Raw genomic sequence first — 20,115 nt, forward strand, 5'->3', positions numbered from 1 at the left:
TTTTTGATAATAATAGCTATGAATAAGACTTATAATAAAATATACTAAATAAGTCAATAAGAAATAACATTTAAAATAATTTATTATTTCTTACTTATCTTCTTAAAATTTTAAAATCAAAAAATTAAATGAATTTAAATGATTTAAATGAAATATTTAATTGAAACAAGTAAATGCAACTAAATTTTTTTATATCTCATTATTTCTGATATGGTTTTTTTGATCAATAATTTTTTTTTTAATGCTATGACTTTTTTTTTAATGTAATGCATTGAAAAAATGAATTTAATATTTTATAATAAATTGATTTATAATTGATATATTTAGATAAAATATTTAATATAAATCACATACTTTATGCGCTTTTATTCATTATATCTGTTAAATATATCTATCGTTAATTTTTATATATTTATCTAAGCATTATCACAATGAATTTGGATTAACTACTAATATGGATTAATTTCTTCAAACGCTCTTCGAATATGCTGTTATTTTCATAAATGGAATATTAAATGGCACAAAATATATGAAATTTTTGTGAAATGAATTATTACATAGAAATTTCATCCATTCAATCTAAAATCTAATATTATAAATGAAATATATATACGAATGCTTTGTTCATTATTTTTTAATTTCGAGAAAAACTGCCCAACAACAATTTTAAAATCGATGAATTAGTCGAAATAGATTTATTGATTAATCCGCATATTCGTCGTTGAATTTCTTCTTATGAAAAATAATAAAAGATATTGTGATATAATACAACTGCAGAATATGCAACAGTATATTTAGAAAACAGTTCGAAATGTAACGGAAGTAAAGTGAATGCATAAAAGTTAATGTAATAGATTAAATACATACTATAAAATAATAAAACAAAATAAATAAAATAATAAATTAAATATTTTATCTCAGTTTGAGATTCAAGATCAACTAAAATTTTAAACTAAATTTATTATAAATTGTTGAATTCGTCTTTTTCAATATTAAAAAAAAATCTATTGATCACGCAAAAAATTGAGGCTAAAAATCGTAAAAATATAAGATATAAAAAAAAGTTGTATTCATCTCCTTTATACTTCTTGCAATATATATTTTACATTATTATATTATACGTTATACATTTATATCATACGTTATATATTATATTTAATTATTTCATTTTTGATATGAGTAAAAGATAAGTTAAGACAAGTTATTTTATATGTTAGTTATTGACTTATATATTTATATAAGTCATAGTATATTGAATTTCAGAATTATTAAATCGATTTATGAAGATAAAATATCATAAAGATTATATATCATGAATTGTACATAGATAGAATTAGTTAAATTTTTAAAATTACTTGTTATTTACGATGTTGTTTCGTATTTATATTTGATGTAACGAGTGTCGAATAGAATATTTTGATTTATGTATATGCATTTTTTCGTTTTATAGCCAAAAAATACGATAGTTTTAATATCAACCGTTATATCAATCGTTTATTATCAATTGTTGATAAAATATACAGATAAAACATAGACGAATTTATTAATAATATTAATTAATCAAATATGACAGATTTTAAATAAAACAGTAATTATGCAAATAAAAAATGAAATAATGGACATATTTGATTAAAAGAAATTTACTATGAAAAAACATGATTATATGCAACTAATTTCATATTTTATGACTATTATAATTCTTCTGTTTTCTCAATTTATTACATAAATATAATAGTCATTGTAATCATGATATGGTATAATACATTTCATTTTAATTCATTTCATTTTATTATATAAAAGTAATAAAAAAAATCCTTTAATTAATTATGTTTCTTAAAATTAACTTTTTAACTTAAATTCCTTTTTTATTTTTGCAATTGTTATTATATATCCTAAAAAAAGTATTAAAAAATTATTAAAATTAAATTGATAGAAGATAGATAAAATAATAAAAAAGAATTTGCAATAAATAAAATATCTTTTTTGTTATATATCGAATATAAAATACATATATATATAAATACATACATATATTTGCACTACATTTTTTTTAACAAAACAATGATTTAAAATGAATATATTATAACTGTATATGTTATTGCAAACCATTATCACAGTTTACAGTTTGTAAACATTAACAATTATATCTATAAATCACGTATTTTTTAATTATTGTAAAAAATATATAATGCAATTGAAAAATAAAAAAAATTATTTGCAATCTATAGTGATAAAAAAAAATTATATTTTATATAATTAAAATTATTACAAAATTAAAATTTTTTTTAATAATACCTAGTTTCATAAAAATAATAAAATAATTTAGATAAAAAATAATATGTAATTGAAAAAAATAATTATCGAAATAAAACTCTATCTCTAAAAAAGTTCATTTGCATATGAAAATATTCTTTTATTACATCAAATGGATATTTCGAAAGATATGAATATATAAAAATATTTTGAAAGTAGCAATAAATAAATGAAAATAAAATGAATGAAAAAATAATAAATAGATAAAAAATAGATTTAATGAAGAATTAATTAATAAATAATAATTAAAGATTAGGAAAATTAATTTGTAATTATAATTTTTAATAATAATTCATCTATTTTTGAAACATCCGTTTGTTCAGAAGATTTAATTATTATAATATATATTTAAACAAAAATTATAGACAAATATATAATTTTAAAATTACTTTTCTTACAAATGTAATATATTCAACTTAATGTCATTAAATAAATTTTAAAATATATAATATAATATAATATTTTTATAATTAAATATATAATATAATATCAAACATATATATGTATAAATTGTTATAAAGAATTCATATGTATATAAAGAATTGTCATCATATATCAATGTATATTATATTAATAATTTAAAAAAAAAAAATAACTAGAATTCTATCTTATTCTATCTTAAATATATCTTATACCGTGTCCATAAATTGAAAGTAAATAATTTATAATTTTCAACAAGATTTAATGATGAAACTCTTAAATTAAAAGTAAAGAATTTTATGGTGAAATTTTATTAAATCAAATTTATTTTATATTAAAATAAAGTATTTTTAGATTTTTAGACGTACAATGAGTCAACCAATCAAAGATGTTTTAAACGTATCGACTTTTTGTACTATAGAGAGCGCATGCTACATACATATTACAATTTAGCTGATATTGACTAGAAATTTGCCGAGAGAGGCGGCATAGTCGCAGTCAGGTGGAAGGAAACATTTTCTTCTCAATTCATAAAATACGGTCATATCTACTTCAAACTGAATTCAGAGTCAGAGAATTGATTGGATTGTGAGTGATTTCTTGTTATCCGATTACATGATACTCATAATAGTGAATTATTTAAAACAATAATAAAAATTTACTTAGTTTCAAGTGATTTTTTACATTGATACAATTGTTGGATACTTGAAAACAATAACTAGAAAACTGTTTCAATAATGAATAAACTTTGAACAAAATATTAGTTGATTTACTGGCAGTGTATTAATATACAGGAATTGGTTAGAAAATCAAAGAAAAGATTATTAAATATAACAAACAAAAATTATATATTAAAATTGAATGTGGCAACGTAATTTGCAGTTTTGCGAACTAACCATTACGGATTAAGCACATGTATATTAATCATTGATACGAATTGATAGGTAAATTTTTCTTTTATTTTTCTATTTTAATTTTACATAAACATATGTTATAATTAGAATTATATATATATATATATATATATATATATATATATATATAAGATGTATATAAATAAAATGAAATTGATTTAATTAATCTAAAAAATATTGAATAAAACTGGCTATATGAGATATATAATTTAAAACATTTAAAATATGAAAGTTTATTTATAGATATTTCGTTATTTTAGTGAAACAAATAATAGAAATATTAATTTTATAATATCTTAAATGGGATATATGTAAATTATCGATCGTTAACGTTATAGATATAGAATCATTGACGTCGTTTGTGCATGTTATGTGCGTGCGCATATTATATATGTGTATAAGTGATTGATCGGATTATAAGGATCATGTAAAATTGATTGGAATCAATATTTATTTGACATTCAAGTTGAATTCATATAATTTTTATTATTCATAAAATATTCTTGCTAATTCAAAATATAATAATTGTATAAAGTATAATTTTCATTATAATAATTTATCGAAATTTTGAAGTGATATATTAATTATTTTTATTTATATAAAATTATATATTCTTTATTCAATCTTTTCTCCATTAAAATAATAAATAATCTATAAATCTATAAAATAATTAATATACAATTAGATTAGCAAAAATTAAATGATGAAGTAATAATTAATTATGAATGATTAATTAAAATATTTTCAAAGATATCATAAAATTTAATTTAATTATTTATTAATAATTAATTATGAATGATTAATTAAAATATTTTCAAAGATATCGTAAAATTTAATTTAATTGATATTCTTAAAAGAAAAATATTTAGATGAATATTTAGATGTGATTGAAAAATTAGATTAAATAATATACGCATTTACATGTTATTATATATATATATATGTTATTTATATATATATATATATATATATATACATAAATACACAAAACATATATTTCTTAATGTATCTCTATTGCATTCATAACGATAACGAGTTTTTCTGTTCTGACATTATTATTATCTTTAAAATTAAAATTTCCCAAGAGGAAAGTTTCAGATAATATTTTTTGATATAAATATGATATTTAATATACATGTAATGGAGAAAAGAATATTTTCTTTTTTTTCTCTTCTTTCACTCTTCTTTCTCTCTCTCTCTTTCTCTCTTCTAATTATTTTAAATTAAAATTATAGAAATTTATAAGATAAATATAATATATATTATAAATAAAAATTTAGTATGTTGTATATAAAGATAATGTAACTTTGATAAAGATAGAACACAAGAGAAAATAAGAGAAAATAGAATAAAAAGAATCAAATAGGATAATTAATATTTATCTAAAAAAAGAATAAATGATGTTATAAAAATATTTCATTACAAAAAATTTACAAGTTAAATTATTTATAAAAAATTTACAAACTAAAATATGTAGCGAATAAAATATAGAAAATATATAAATTAAAATGTAATGTTATCAATGATTTTCGCGTTAAAATGTGAAATGTATTTTAAGAAATGTATTTTAAGGGAAACTGAAAATTTTCGAGATTCTATTGATGCATTGGCAAAATGCCAAATATCTAAGTACATATGTATATCTACATCAGCTAAGCTCGTCGTTGTATACGTATTTATAAATTTCATAATTCAATATTTCATAAAATTATCGTATAAACAAAAAATATTATTGATTTGTCAAATATTGAAATTTGATGTGTCGCGTATGGGTATATATAAGAATAAAATTTGTGCGATGAGTATTAATTATTAATATTAATATAATATATATTGACATTTAATTTTATAGAATAAAGATAAATTTTGTGTTTTTTCAATTCTTTTTAAATTTTAAATTTTAAATTTATATTTTTTTTGCAATTTCATGTAATTTCATGTAATTTATTATATTCATATATTCTTCAAAATCGAAATATTTGAAAATTAGAAAAATTTTTTAAAAATTTTGAAATGCATTAGTAAATAAGTTATAAAAGTATATAATGTTATAAAGTTATTATAAAAATACATATATTGTAAAATTGTATCAAACAAATTCTAACTTTATTATGTTTAAAATTAAAAAGATATATGAATATATTTAATGTATTTAGATGAAATTCGATGAAATAAAAAAATTTATATAGATAAATTTTGCGCGATAGATACTCGATAGAAAATGCGAAATATAAAAATTTTACATAAATTTTGGAAAACAGATAATAAAATATAAATATATTGAAATTTAGTTGAAACATAAATGTAGAATATTCAGATTTAGATAGTGAACTAGAAAAAGCAGAAGGAGAAAAAGATAAAAGAAAAGAAAAAAATAGAAGAATGAAATGATAGTGATTGTAGTATGATGTTAAGCGGATTAAGAAGATGAGAGGAAAAGAGAAGAGACGAAGACAGACAAAAAGAAAATAAAGCTAAACAAAACTGAAATAAAATTTACATATAGCGAATAGAATATGGTAGTAACATGAATCGAAAAAAAAATAAGTATTTACTTATTAGTAAAGAATATTTATATACAGTATAATATAATTATATACAATATAAGTGCAGACAAGTTTGAAGAAATTCAACAACAATACGTAAAAAATCCTTAAGAAAAAATAATCGTCATTTTATCCATATCTCGATATGACAATAAAGGCGATATATGGCACCAATTTCAATGATATTGATAATAATATGACAAAATAATGATGAGATGTCAGAAAAATAAAGAAAATAAAATATTAAAAAAAAAAGAAGAAAGAAAAAAATGAAATATAATTATTGAAGAAACAACAATAAAATAAAAATTTTTCGATAACCATTATAACAGTATTATTATAACAGTAAAAATTTAGTCCATACTCTTTTTAAAATTTCAAATATTTATAAATAATTATTTGCAAATAATAAAAAAAAAATATATTTGTAAACTGTTTAAAAAAAGTATAAATGTTATAAGGAAATTTAATCAAGGGTAAGCATGTTCAACTAATTGCAAATTATACTCATATTTTATAAATCTGTTATTAAATGTGAAATGTGAGAAATTATTAAAAATAATTTCAAGAAATATTTATTTGTGTCGCATGAATATTTAATAATTTAATAATTTTTATTTTAATCCATTTTTACACATATTTGAAATTATCAAGAATCTATCGAAAACATATTTTTTGCTCTCTTATTTTTTTAATTTTAATGGGAAAAAAAATTGAAATTTTTTTCTTTTGAAAGTTTTTCAGTATATCTAATATGTTACTATTTATACATGTATATATATATATATATATATATGTAATATATTTACCTTTTTTATCTTCTAAAATAGATTTTTCTATTTCAACAAATCTTGTGTTACACATAGTATTTAATTATGATTACTACAATTTATTGATTAAGAACTAATTATTATGTAACTATATGAAAGCCATATATGAATAAGAGTTACTAATTGAAAATTATATCAAAAATATTGATGAAAGAGTAGGTGAATTTTTGCCTATTATATTATTCTTCTATTTCTATTTAAAAAAGGATTTCTATTTAAAAAAATATTTATTTTAAATGAACACGTTTTTTTCCCCTTAGGTAAAAATTTATCGTGATAATTATAAGCGTTATAATATTAATAATTATTAGACAATAGTATAAAGAATGAAATTTCTTGTTCTCAATCGATCAATTCGGTATAATACAATAACAAGGTCTAGTTTTATATTACCTTTGATAGAAGAATATGTATATAAGAATCTACGCCTTCGAATTCGACCGCAGAGGTGACCTCTGATCAATGATATCAACAATTTACCATATCGGATTCGCGACACATCAAATTTCAACTTGAATATTGTATATGGTGTGCGCACGTGCGCGTGTGAGAGGGAGAGAGAGAAACTAAGTAAGTAGTGCTTAAAGTATTCTATACCATGTACATATATCTATGTATATATAGAAGAGGAGCAACGCAAAAGATCAAAACATACGTATTCAGTTTTATTCTATACTTGAATCTGAATCTTCTTGTAAATTTGTTAATATTTTTTAAATAAGTTATATAAAAAAAAGTATTAATCAAATTTCAAATAAATTCTCTTTTCTGTTTAATTTGGATGTTTCGAACAATTTACGCAGCACCTGTTTCTTTTACTTTTTGAACGCGGCAATTTCCCTCTTCACGGTCATAGTTTATCTTTTGCAATAGACGATTAAATAGACTTTACGCGCATACAATTTACGTAATGAATCAATGGGGCAGGAGTGTGCGCCCAAGTATATTCAGTTTTCGTATTTCTTAGACGACGTATGTAACTTTACGGATCTCATTTTGGTAAAATTACGATCATAACAATTCAATTATATTTTTATCATTTTTATTTTTTTCTAATAAAGTTTATTTTTTTTATTTTTTTTTTTTTTTTTTTTTTTTTTTTTTTTTTCTAATAAAGTTTATCATTTCTATTTTCTTTTTTTCCAGTCATAATATTTTATAAATTTTTTAATTCTATTTAGTGTTTTAGTGAAAGTGAAATTTCTACGAGTTAATTCGAAATTGGTAGAAATTTTTAAATGAAAAATATGAATGAAGCCAAATTTTGGAGTCTTCCTCCAAAACAAGCTCTCTACGATCCACTTCTTGAAAAAGATGCTTGCGGTGTCGGATTTATTGTTGCCATAGATGGAAAAAAATCACATAAGGTAAGATAGTGATAGTCATAAATTTTTATTATATTTGATTAAATATAATTAGAATTTTATTTTTTATTTATTTTAAACGAATAAGAAAGAAAATTGAAAGAGATGGCAAATTAATCAACGAATTGATTTTTGTTGAAAGGATTGTTTTATTTCTATTATTTAAATACTTTTTTTTTATGTTCGATAATATTTATAATTGATTTAATTTAATTTAATTTAATAGACATGAATTTGTGATAAGTAGAAATTTTTCATCCATGTTCACGCGAATTCGTATCTAGTATAATTATTGTATATAAGATCATGGTTTCTATTTATCGTTTGCTCGAAATATGCATACTTCTCATTTTCTTATCGTAGATTGTTCGCGATGCGGAGGTTCTTTCAGCGCGCATGAACCATCGGGGTGCCTGTGCTTGTGATAACGACACTGGTGATGGAGCCGGTGTTTTATGTGCAATTCCACATGAGTATTACGCCGATGAATTGCGGTAAGAGATAACCACAATTCATGGATTTTCTATTGCTTTATCATTCTGTGATATATTAATAGAATGTACTGGTTCAATAATGTATGCCCGCAATTTCATAATTTATGCATATCGATGATGAAATTGTAATTTATCTCGCTTTATGTTTATATTTTTTATATAAATATTGCATGTTTATTTTTTTATTAACTTTATTATTAATATTAATATTATTATATATATTTATTTATTATTTTTATTATTATTAGCAAATAATATCACAAATTATATAATCATATATATATAATGAATTATAAAATATAACTATTTCAAATAATTCATAAATTAAATTGTAAAAAATTTTTCATACAAAAATTTCATGGTGCAAAAGAAGGACATAATTTGATACTTATCAATTTTATGAACATGTAGAAAATCTATAAAAATCAACTTTGTTTTCTTATATAAAATCGTGAATTTTTAATCAATTAATTGATGCATACAATAAAAATCATTTCTTATTGTTCATTGAACATAAAATTAAATTACAAAGAATATATTTATAATAAAAAATCATAAGACGATATTTTAATTTGAATTTTATAAAACTTGTATTGTGAAAAAATACTTTTCTGTTCATATTTTTTTTTTCATTTTTTTATATATCAAATAATTTATGAATTATTTGAAATAACTCATCTTGTATTTATCGTTAATATATTTTACTTAAATGTATTTAAAAAATCCGAAGATAACTTAATTCTACACGGAAATAGTAAAACAAATACATATTACATATAATATATGTATTGTGTTACAAATATTAACGCATTTACTGATAAGACTCATGTTAGGATATAGCAATTTTGATTTTTCATTTTATTGAATATTGTACAAATTGTGATGTTTATAAATGCAAAAACTTTTCAAATTACATATATAATTTTTAGATCAAATTTAATTCTCAGTCTGATTTATGAATTCTAAAAACTACTATTTTTTTTAAAACATGATTATTTCAAAGATCTTAATTTATGTAAATTTTATTATTATTCTCTCTGAAATCTAATTATTTCAACAATGTACGATTATTTTATGATTCTATGATTCTATGATTTTATAATTCTATGTCTTATTCTAAAAATTTCAAAACTATATATATGTACATTATTGGTATTTTCTTCATATCTTTAACTGACTTTTCCGAGAAAAAGAGAAGTAATGAATGTGTTCTAAAATAAGGATAGAACAATTGGTGCCATAATGGAATTTTAAGATAAATAATTTTCTAAGAAAGATTTACAGTTATACTTCATATCATTTTTTTCAATTGATATTTTGAAAAGTTATGGCAAAACATAATTTGGTATGTATATATATGTCTATTTCTTCCTTATAAAACAAAAAATATAAAACAAAAAAAAAATAATAAAATTGATAAATAAAAAAAGCATCATTATCAAAGAAGAATCAGATTTCCTAATTTTTTCATGGTATATATCTGAAATATGTAACTTGATAAAATCCATTGACATTAACTTGACAATAATTTGAAAAATGAAAAATATTAGGATTACTTGATGAAAATAAAAAGCCATAAATCTTTACATAAGCTCTAAATCGTAATGATAGATTAAAATGATTAATCTATCATTAATTTTATTATTTTATTCTTTTTTCGAAGGATAATATTGTTGTTCATTTTATAACTTAACAATTTATTGTCATCTTGAATTTTTCGTCCCGTTTTAGAATAAAAGCGAATAATAAGTATACCTGATAAATAATTGCTTTTTTCGAGCGAATTGTTTATTTTCAGAACAGAACTGTATTTGATTGATAATAATCAAAAAATTGATCGCTAAAAAATGATTATAAAATTCATGTAATTTTTCAATGTTCTATTTGATTTTGAATAATATTCATTATGAAATTAATTTTATATTGTAAAATTATATTAACTGATTTCATATTATCGAATTAAATTGTTTGTTTTCTAAACAAATATTTTCTTAAAATATTACTAAAATATTCAAATTACTAAAAATTTCATTCGATTGTTAGTTCATTAAGAAGTGGCACAAATTAAAATATTTTTGTTTGATTTTAAATGATTTAAATGAAATTTGAATTAAATGAAATATTTTTTTCTTTCAAATATTTAATCTTGAATTTTGTTAATTATTTCATTTATAAACAAATGAATTTTTATTAATTATTATATTTATATTAATTAATATTTGATAATTATCCATTTAATATTTCTCTAACTTTTTATTAAGAATTTTAATTGATTTTTTTTGAAGTAATAATTTAAAAATAATACAAATATTTTCAACTCAATAATACAATTTATAATAAATAAAAATTTTAATTTTCTTATACGTAACATTTCTTTTGTTTCTAAGAATTTACGATGTTGATTTATTAAATTATAAAAAATCAATTAAATCATTAAAATATAATATAAAAACTAAAAAGCATTGCTTTATTTATTAATGATTTTTTTCAATTTAAAAAAATAATTATTATGTTATCAATTTATTAAAACTTCAATATGTCAACTTTTCTTATTCTGATGTACATAAAAAATGCTTTTTGGAACCATCACAAAATTAATAATTCCTTTAAATTTATGATATCTTTATTAGTATATGATATCTTTTTATTTTTATTTTTTGTTTAAAAGAAACATTAATGTTCCATTTTAGCTAATTATTTTTTAAAAATTAAATATTATCTATCTATTTACTTTTTGTTCTAGTATTGATATTTTAAACAAATAGATTAGTTTATTTTTACTGAATATAATTTTATTTCTCAAAATATATTTTCTATTTCTTATAACTCTTTTTAAGTCCGTTAATTTTCATGCGATTAACTAATATTTTATATTTCATTTCTATATTCTTTTATATAATTATATATAATTATCTAAATTGTCTTTTTTTATAAAATATATTTTTATATTTTATAAGTATTATATTATAGGCGTTAATTTTTTTTTATTTTCTGTTTTATTTTGGAAAAATTAAAATTTTTATATATTATTAATTTTATTAATAATATAATTAATTAGTGTTAATAGTATTTATAGATTGTATTAATAATAATATTTTATTATACTTTTGCATCATTAGTACTGCAAATTTTAATTTATTAATCAGAATTTTATCTTTGATTAAAAGGCAAAATTTATCATATTGTATTATAAATTCGTAAAAAAAAATCGTAAAATGTAAATTATATATCTAATTATATTTATTAAGTATTACTAATCTTATGTACAAAATTTTCCAACTATATATTATATTTATAATTGTTTTAATTATATTTATAATTGTTTTAATAATAATTTTAAATATCAAAATAAATAAATTTAAACATCAAGTTAAATCTAAATTATTCAATTTTAGTACATGTTGTATGTTAATATTGTCAGAACTTTTCATATTTTTTTTTGTTAGTATAAAAATTTTTTCTAAATCATTTGTTATAAAAAATATAATCTATATAGCATCCAATATCATCAGTTTATATGTAATAAAAAAAAAAATATCTGAAATAACTTATCAGTTTATTTAAGTATTTAAAAAATTTTCTAAATTATTTTCAAATTATTATTTACATAATTAAAAAATACATGATAAAATTATATATATTCTAAATTATATATATATATATTCTAAATTTAATTTTATATAAACTTAGAATATATTTACTATAATAATATTTTTAACACTGTTCTTCAACGTATTAATTCTTTTGTATACTATATGAGCTATACACTATACATGAAAAAACTAAAGCGCTCTCTCTCTCTCTCTCTCTCTCTCTCTATATATATATATATAGTAAAAATATATATAAATAGATATGAAAATCTATTATGATGTAGTAATGAGTTTAATGATTCATATGAGACTGAAAATGATTATATCATTTCCAGTATGTTTCCATCGTTGTTTTAAATCTACTGTTTATTGATGCCTATCATAACATTATAGTTCGCTTTAGAAACACAACAGTAAATGAACATCAGATATTCACATTTGTCGCATTATAAATGTTAAAACATATCAAAAGAAATCAAAATTTTCTAAAACCTAATGAATGGAGAATATTATATAGTACAATGCATTCTTGATTATTTAAATAATTTCGTTATTTCAAATGATTTCAAGTCTAAAATTGTATTAATATGATTTCATATCAATTTTATTGATAAATTGAAATAATAAAATAATATTTAAAAAATAAAATAAAATTTAACTTAAAAATAATAAAAAATTTAATTTAATTTAATTTAATTTAATTTAATAATAATTTCATAACTGACCAACTTTTCACTAATAATAAATATGAATAGACATAAAAATATTATTCTTATATATATTATATTATTATCTTATATTATTTTTACCTAATATTATAGCAATGAATGTATTGTATGAAATTATTATTGATATTGATGATTAAAACTAAAATTTATATGTTGCATATTTTATACTGTATAAAACTTATTATAAGTATTTTCCTCAAATCTTTTTATTTTTCAGCAAACAACAAAACATCGAATTACCAGAATTTGGTCATTATGCTACTGGTATTCTGTTTCTTGATAAAAATTCACATCAACAAGCTGAAGCTGCATTTGAAAAATTAGCTGAAGAATGCTTTTTGAGGGTATGATATATTATTTTTTTTCAATAATTTTTTTGATTCATTATATTATAAGCATTTTTTGATAAAAATAAATATTGTATAATTGCAAAAAATAATAATATTAATATTCTTACAAATTGTATATTTTTATTAAAGAAAAAATTTTTTATTAAGTCCGTTTGCTGTATCATTTTGCAATTATTGCTCACAAACACTTCATTTACAAAAATATTAGTGCTCGATAATCGTAATAATTCCCATGCAAACAGCATATATTGCAAATATTGTTCACTAAATTGATTAGCAAATAATAAATGATATTTGTTTGATATATATATATAAGAAGCAAGTGTAAATAAAAACAAAAAACAAAAATATAAATATTCAATGTTTGTCTCATGAAAAATGCTCCAATTTCAAATATTTTATAAAATTAAATTATTATAATTAGATAACCTCATAAATGAAATATAATTTTTTATTTTAGTTTATATTAATAATATATAAAATATTTTCAAAAAAAATATAACGCAATATTTTGTACTTTAATATTTTATATATAAATCAACTTTTTATTGTATTTTATTATTATTAATATTATTCATTTTTTTTCAATGTTTATATTCTAAGAAACATATTAACTTATTTATAATTTCTATATTTTTTTCATCCCCTATCATATCCATAACTTATTGATAGATTCTCGAATTTACTTAACTTTTTTTTAATAATAATTAATTCATAAATTTTCAATTGGATTAATATTAAGAGTTTTATATCGTTTCATTCGAAAAATTTTAATTATGAAGCCAATTTTTTACTATTTTTACTGTATTATTTTTATGTATTTTTGAATTCTCAATTTGCAAAGAAACGATTTTTATTATAATTTTTATTATATGATGAAATTGACAATTGTTGGTAAATTATTTCGTAAAATATTATATTATTCTTTCAATTTTTATCAAAAGTCTAATATTTTTGTATGAAAAAACTTAACTCCATAATAAATTTGTTTTTAAATTTCATAATTCGTTTTATTTTCGATATTTGATCTATTTCTATTTATGAAATTCAATACTAGTATTAGTTTTAACGAATTATATCATTTTTTCCTAATCATTTACAATCCATTTTTATTAATAAATTAATATTTTTATTAATAAATTCTTTTCATAGATTGTATTATATTTTTATTAGAAAGATATATATATATATACTTTCTAATAAAAAAATAACACACATATCAGGTTTTTTTGTTCTTTAATTTTTAAATCAATACTTTTTTAACAAATGATAAATGATCTATTCATTAATTTATTTCTTATTAGTAGTTTCTTAGGCTGCTATTCAGTGTTTTTCCATTTTCATCGAATGTAATCGCAAAATTTTTTGTAATATATTATTTCGAAATTAAGACATAATTATATATTTGCTTGCAATTTCAAAAGGAATAATCCTTTTATCATATGAAAAAAATGATTTTTTTTTTCTTTCGTGAATGACTTCATGTTGAATTTCATAATTCAAACTTGAAAAATCGAAGAAATGATTTTAAAATAAAATTATTTTCTACAATTGTCAACAGATAATGACTAATTATTTTTCTATTTTTTTATTTTTTATTTTTTATTTAATTATTTAATTATTATTTATTTAATTATTATTATCTATTTTTTAATACTATTCGTTCTTTAAATTTTCAATGAGATATATAAAATTATAAATTACATTATATCAAGTTACTATTTTTTTTATATTTTTAAATTATTAATATATAGTATATTATTAATAAAGAAAAAAAATGTTATATTTTATTTATTAGATTCATTTTATAATTATCTTAATTTTATTTTTTATTTTTTATTTTAATTATTTTTAAAATAATTATTATCACATTTTTCATAAAACAAGCATTGAATTAAGTTTTTATTCGTTATTATATGTTTATTCTAGCAAATATATTAAAATTAGATTTCAACTCTTTGATCATTCAAGTCAAAAAAACAACAAAGATATATATGTTTTTAATTATTTTAAATTCATACTGTAATTTATAATTTCTATAATATATATCTAAATTTTCGTAGATCACCATCCTTTTTTTCTCTTGTTTGTGTTCATTCTAGATATTTGTGTTAATTCTATAATAATATTTAAAATAAAAAATAAAAATATATCTTAATTTTCTTAGATAAGATTAATTTGAAATAATATTTATATCAAATAAAATTACTATTTCAAATACTTATTTGATTTTGCAAATGTATAATAAACAATAATAAACATTTCAATTAGATATCTATTTTTTAATATGTATTTGAAATAATGATTTAAAATAGAAATCAAAGAGAAAATGATTGATTAATCTTAATCGACAAACAATTTTTATAATGATAATTTCCTAAAATATATTATTAAGATAATTGAATTAGATAACAAATTTTTATAAGTTTATTAAAAGTTTCTATTTAATTAGTCTCTTTAATTTATATGATAAATATTTTTATAAAATATTATTTTAATATTATTTTATTTTAAAATAATATTTTAATTTAATTTTAAATTTTATTTTAATATTTAAATAATCTTATTTTTAATATTTTTATTTTGCATTTACAAATTGTTTAATATATCGATACATTCAGAGCCTTACAAACAAATACAAAAATTGGTATATAAAAATATGGAATGAAACTTATTTATTAAATTATGAACAATTAAAATTTGCATTAAATAAAGTAAAATGAAAAACAGACCTCAGTTTGAATGGTAACAGATAATTGTTCAAGTATTGTTCGCTGGCGTGATAAAAAAGGAGAGTACTCTAAGAATAAATTCGCGGGAAATATGTTGATTTACTTGAAATTTCTTTATTTCTGATTTTTTTTTATTTCAAAAAAAAAAAAATATTTTTCATTTATTTAAAATATTTTATTATTATCATTTCTTGAAATTCACATATTTAAATTTTGTTCTTAATGTAGAATCAAAATGTATATAAAATATGTATATGTAGATAAATTAATATTAATAAATTAATATTTTTAGTTAAATTTTATTATTATTTTTAATCATCTTTTTAAAAGATTAATATTTAAATCATATTTTGTATTTTTAATTTTTTTAATATTTTAATATTTTTTTTAATTTTTTTAATTTTTTAATATTTTTTTTCGTATTATTTCATATTTCTTTGTTTTTAAAAAATAATATTATTTTAAAATATTAAAAGTTTGTAAAGTATTAAAATGTTAAAATGTAAAAAATAAAAATTACGAATATTTAGCAAACGAAAAAACACATATTTAAAAGAGTATATTATGTTTTAATATCGTTACATATTACAAAATATGTAAAAAAATTAGTAAAACATTTAAAAAATAATTTTTTAAAATCAAAACATTCATAGATATTTATGAAATCATAAAGATCGCATGATATACAGAAGTAGTACAAAATTTTCATTTCATAAAAAAATTAAGATTTGAATCATATCTTCATAAGAAAGAAATGTAATATAAACATTATATAAAATAATGTTTCTTTTAAGTTTTTTTTTTAATAAAATATATTTTAAGAGATTTGTGTATTTCCTAAAAAAAATTTACTTATATAAAAAAAATCATAGATTTAGAAGATATTTTAACTAAAATTTGTAAAATTTACATATAAAAGATAAAAAAAACAATATAGTAAAATATAGTACAATAAAGTAAATAAATAAATACAAATATAGTACAATAAAGTAAATAATAAAATATATTATAAAATATATATTATAATTATATATCAAATTTTAATATTATTCAAATAAACGAAGATATTTACTACTTCGTGTAAAAAAAAAAATGGAAAAAATTTTTAAAATAAAAATTAATCGATAAAAATTTTATCTCAACTATTAAATATAGAATTTTGTTATTAGTGATTTATTTATCAATGAATTAGTAATATTGACAAAATTAGGGATTTATGAATATTCTATCACATTTTCTATCACAATTTAACAGAATTAGTTAATAATAATAAAAAATAAATATTTTTATATTATAAAGCACCAATTATTTTAATTATAATTAAACATTAATTTTAAATACATAGATAAAATTAGCATTAAATTTTTCAAAGAAAATAATATTAATTTTAATATTGTGATGATCAGTATAAAATTTTGATTTTATCTAACATTCATAACATCATTTTTATAAAAATATACTAGAATATTGAAAAATAATAAATTGCTATTTCAAAAGATATTATCAAAGACATGATTTGAAATTTATCAAAATAAATAATAAATTAATAGAAAATATATAAAAAAAAATCCATATTCAAAAAGTTTTTTAAAACAATTGAAAATATCAAATTTCATATTAAGTTATCTATCATATATTTTCTATTATTTAAAATTTTATTTCTTACATGATTTACCTTATGTCAACATATTTTTCGAACACGATTATATAAATTATTTATTATAATTCTTATTATGTATATTATAATATATACGATTATACAAATTATTTATTATAATTTTTATTATAATTCTTAATATAAATTCCATGTAATGTAAACTTAAATATATGAAATACTTTAATATTTATTATCGATTAACTATTTTTTCCATTCAATTTTTAATTTCATTTTTAATTTAGTTTAACAAAATATAATTTTTAAATTTATCAACTTACTTTCTGCAGCGAGTGTATATTATCAATAATATGGATATTTTTGCAAATAGCGAATAATATGCAACAAATTATTGACTTTTAAATATTGTTTACGAATAATGTTCTTGAATTATTCATTGATATATATATATGTGTATCTTAATTAAAGTTGATAATGATCAAATAAAGTAATCTGATTTACTCGAATTTATGCCTCGAATAGTAATATAATAATAGAATTTTTTTATTTCTTATTTTTTTAATGAAATTTTTATGAATATTTTTAAGATTTTTGAAGAATTTTTAAGATTATCATTAAAATATAATTTATATAAATAGAATATAATAATTTGAATTATATTTATTTATTTATTATAAAAGTTAACAGATGAAAAAAATTATTATTTATTAAATATATTTATTACATAGATTATACATAGATAAATACGATTTAAATTGTATTAAATTTAATTTAATTTAATAAATCTTTACAAATAATATTGATAATTTTATTTAATAAAAAAAATTTCAATATTGTATTAATATTGTTTTTTTACATTCGATTTTCAAATTTGGCTTTTATTCACTATCCATTTTTATATTAAAAAATATTTACAAAAACTTTGTTCAAGTTATATCAAAAATAAATAAACAAAAATAATGTTTAAATTCTGAATTTTTTGTATTTATTCAATATTTATTATATAGTATAACATAATTATAAAATAAAAAATTAAAATAATAATTTTTATATCTTTTTTTTACAATATTATTTTTAGGTAATTTGTTGGCGAGATATTCCAACAGACAACATACGAATTGGTCAAGTAGCGCGAAAATGTGAACCTTACATGCGTCAAGTCTTTGTTGTTGGTAATGAAGACAATATTAATCTTGAACGTCAAGTATGTATTATTTTGAATTTTATTTATATCTGATATTATTTGAATTATATTGTTCAATATTCAATTGTTCAATTTACTAGATAACTTACGTTAAATTTTTCATCTTAAATAAAATTAAATTTTTTATATTTAAAATATAAACTATCTCACTAATTTTCATGTCATAAAATAATATATTTTAATATATGAAATATATATGTTATCAACATTATCGTTTTGAACGATATATATATATATATATATATATATATATATATATATAATACATAAAATAATACAAAATAATACAAAAAAAATACAAAAAAATATTATGCATATCATATACAAATATTTAAATAATATTTGATATCATTATTCTATATCGCTAAAACAAAATTTTTAATTCAAATTTATTATAGATATTTTCTAAATAAATTTGGTTTGATTGTAAATTTTATAGTTATGAATTTAATTATTGTATTGTCTAAAAATTATTTTATTTTTTAAATTGCTGCTTATCTACATCTTGCAGCAAATAATATACTAATAACGTTCGAAATATTTTATATAATAAAAATCACTTATTTCTGTGACAAATGAGGGATTTAAAAAATCTTTAAAATAATAAATTTTTTATAATATTTTTATTTATAATACTTTTTTTAATACTTAAATTAAATTGAATATTTATTTAAAAGAACTATAAAAAAACTTTTTTTAATGGAAATTGATAGTGATTTTTCAAAACATATTTTAAATTTTTCAATCAATCTATTGATTAATTTTCTCTTCATCGATCTTAATAAATTTGAAATATATTGTGAAGAAGTTTTGAACTTTTTCCTTTAAACATAACTATCGATTTTAATTTTCGAGTTATTCGCAAAAAACTGTTATTTCGAAAAGCTTCAGTTGTTAATCATTAAGAAATTTTAAAGTAATATAGGACAAAAGAAATGAATCTTACAATTAAAAGTTATAACCTTATTTGTTAGATCTAAAACTCTAATTTGAATATTTATTAATTTCTGAG

General features: G+C 17.8%; 1 protein-coding gene across 8 annotated transcripts in view; it reads left to right on the plus strand.

Annotated features, from left to right (window-relative positions):
- The first annotated feature begins 3,212 nt into the window (after positions 1-3,212).
- Positions 3,213-20,115, plus strand: part of LOC122714169 (glutamate synthase [NADH]) — a 44,794-nt gene continuing 27,891 nt past the window's right edge. For 2 of the 8 annotated variants that reach the window (XM_043935261.1, XM_043935268.1), the window contains exons 1-5: positions 3,224-3,677; positions 8,205-8,390; positions 8,751-8,881; positions 13,420-13,546; positions 18,978-19,103. In XM_043935261.1, the coding sequence (XP_043791196.1) occupies positions 8,262-8,390; positions 8,751-8,881; positions 13,420-13,546; positions 18,978-19,103 (513 nt within the window). In that variant the 5' untranslated portion in view covers positions 3,224-3,677; positions 8,205-8,261. Of the gene's footprint in view, positions 3,678-7,272; positions 7,594-7,652; positions 8,023-8,204; positions 8,391-8,750; positions 8,882-13,419; positions 13,547-18,977; positions 19,104-20,115 lie in introns of those variants that run through there. The other 6 variants (XM_043935262.1, XM_043935263.1, XM_043935267.1 and 3 more) reach the window with 6 other exon arrangements.

Source organism: Apis laboriosa, unplaced genomic scaffold (assembly GCF_014066325.1).
Source record: "Apis laboriosa isolate Shangri-la unplaced genomic scaffold, ASM1406632v1 scaffold289_cov146, whole genome shotgun sequence".
Lineage (NCBI taxonomy): Eukaryota > Metazoa > Arthropoda > Insecta > Hymenoptera > Apidae > Apis > Apis laboriosa.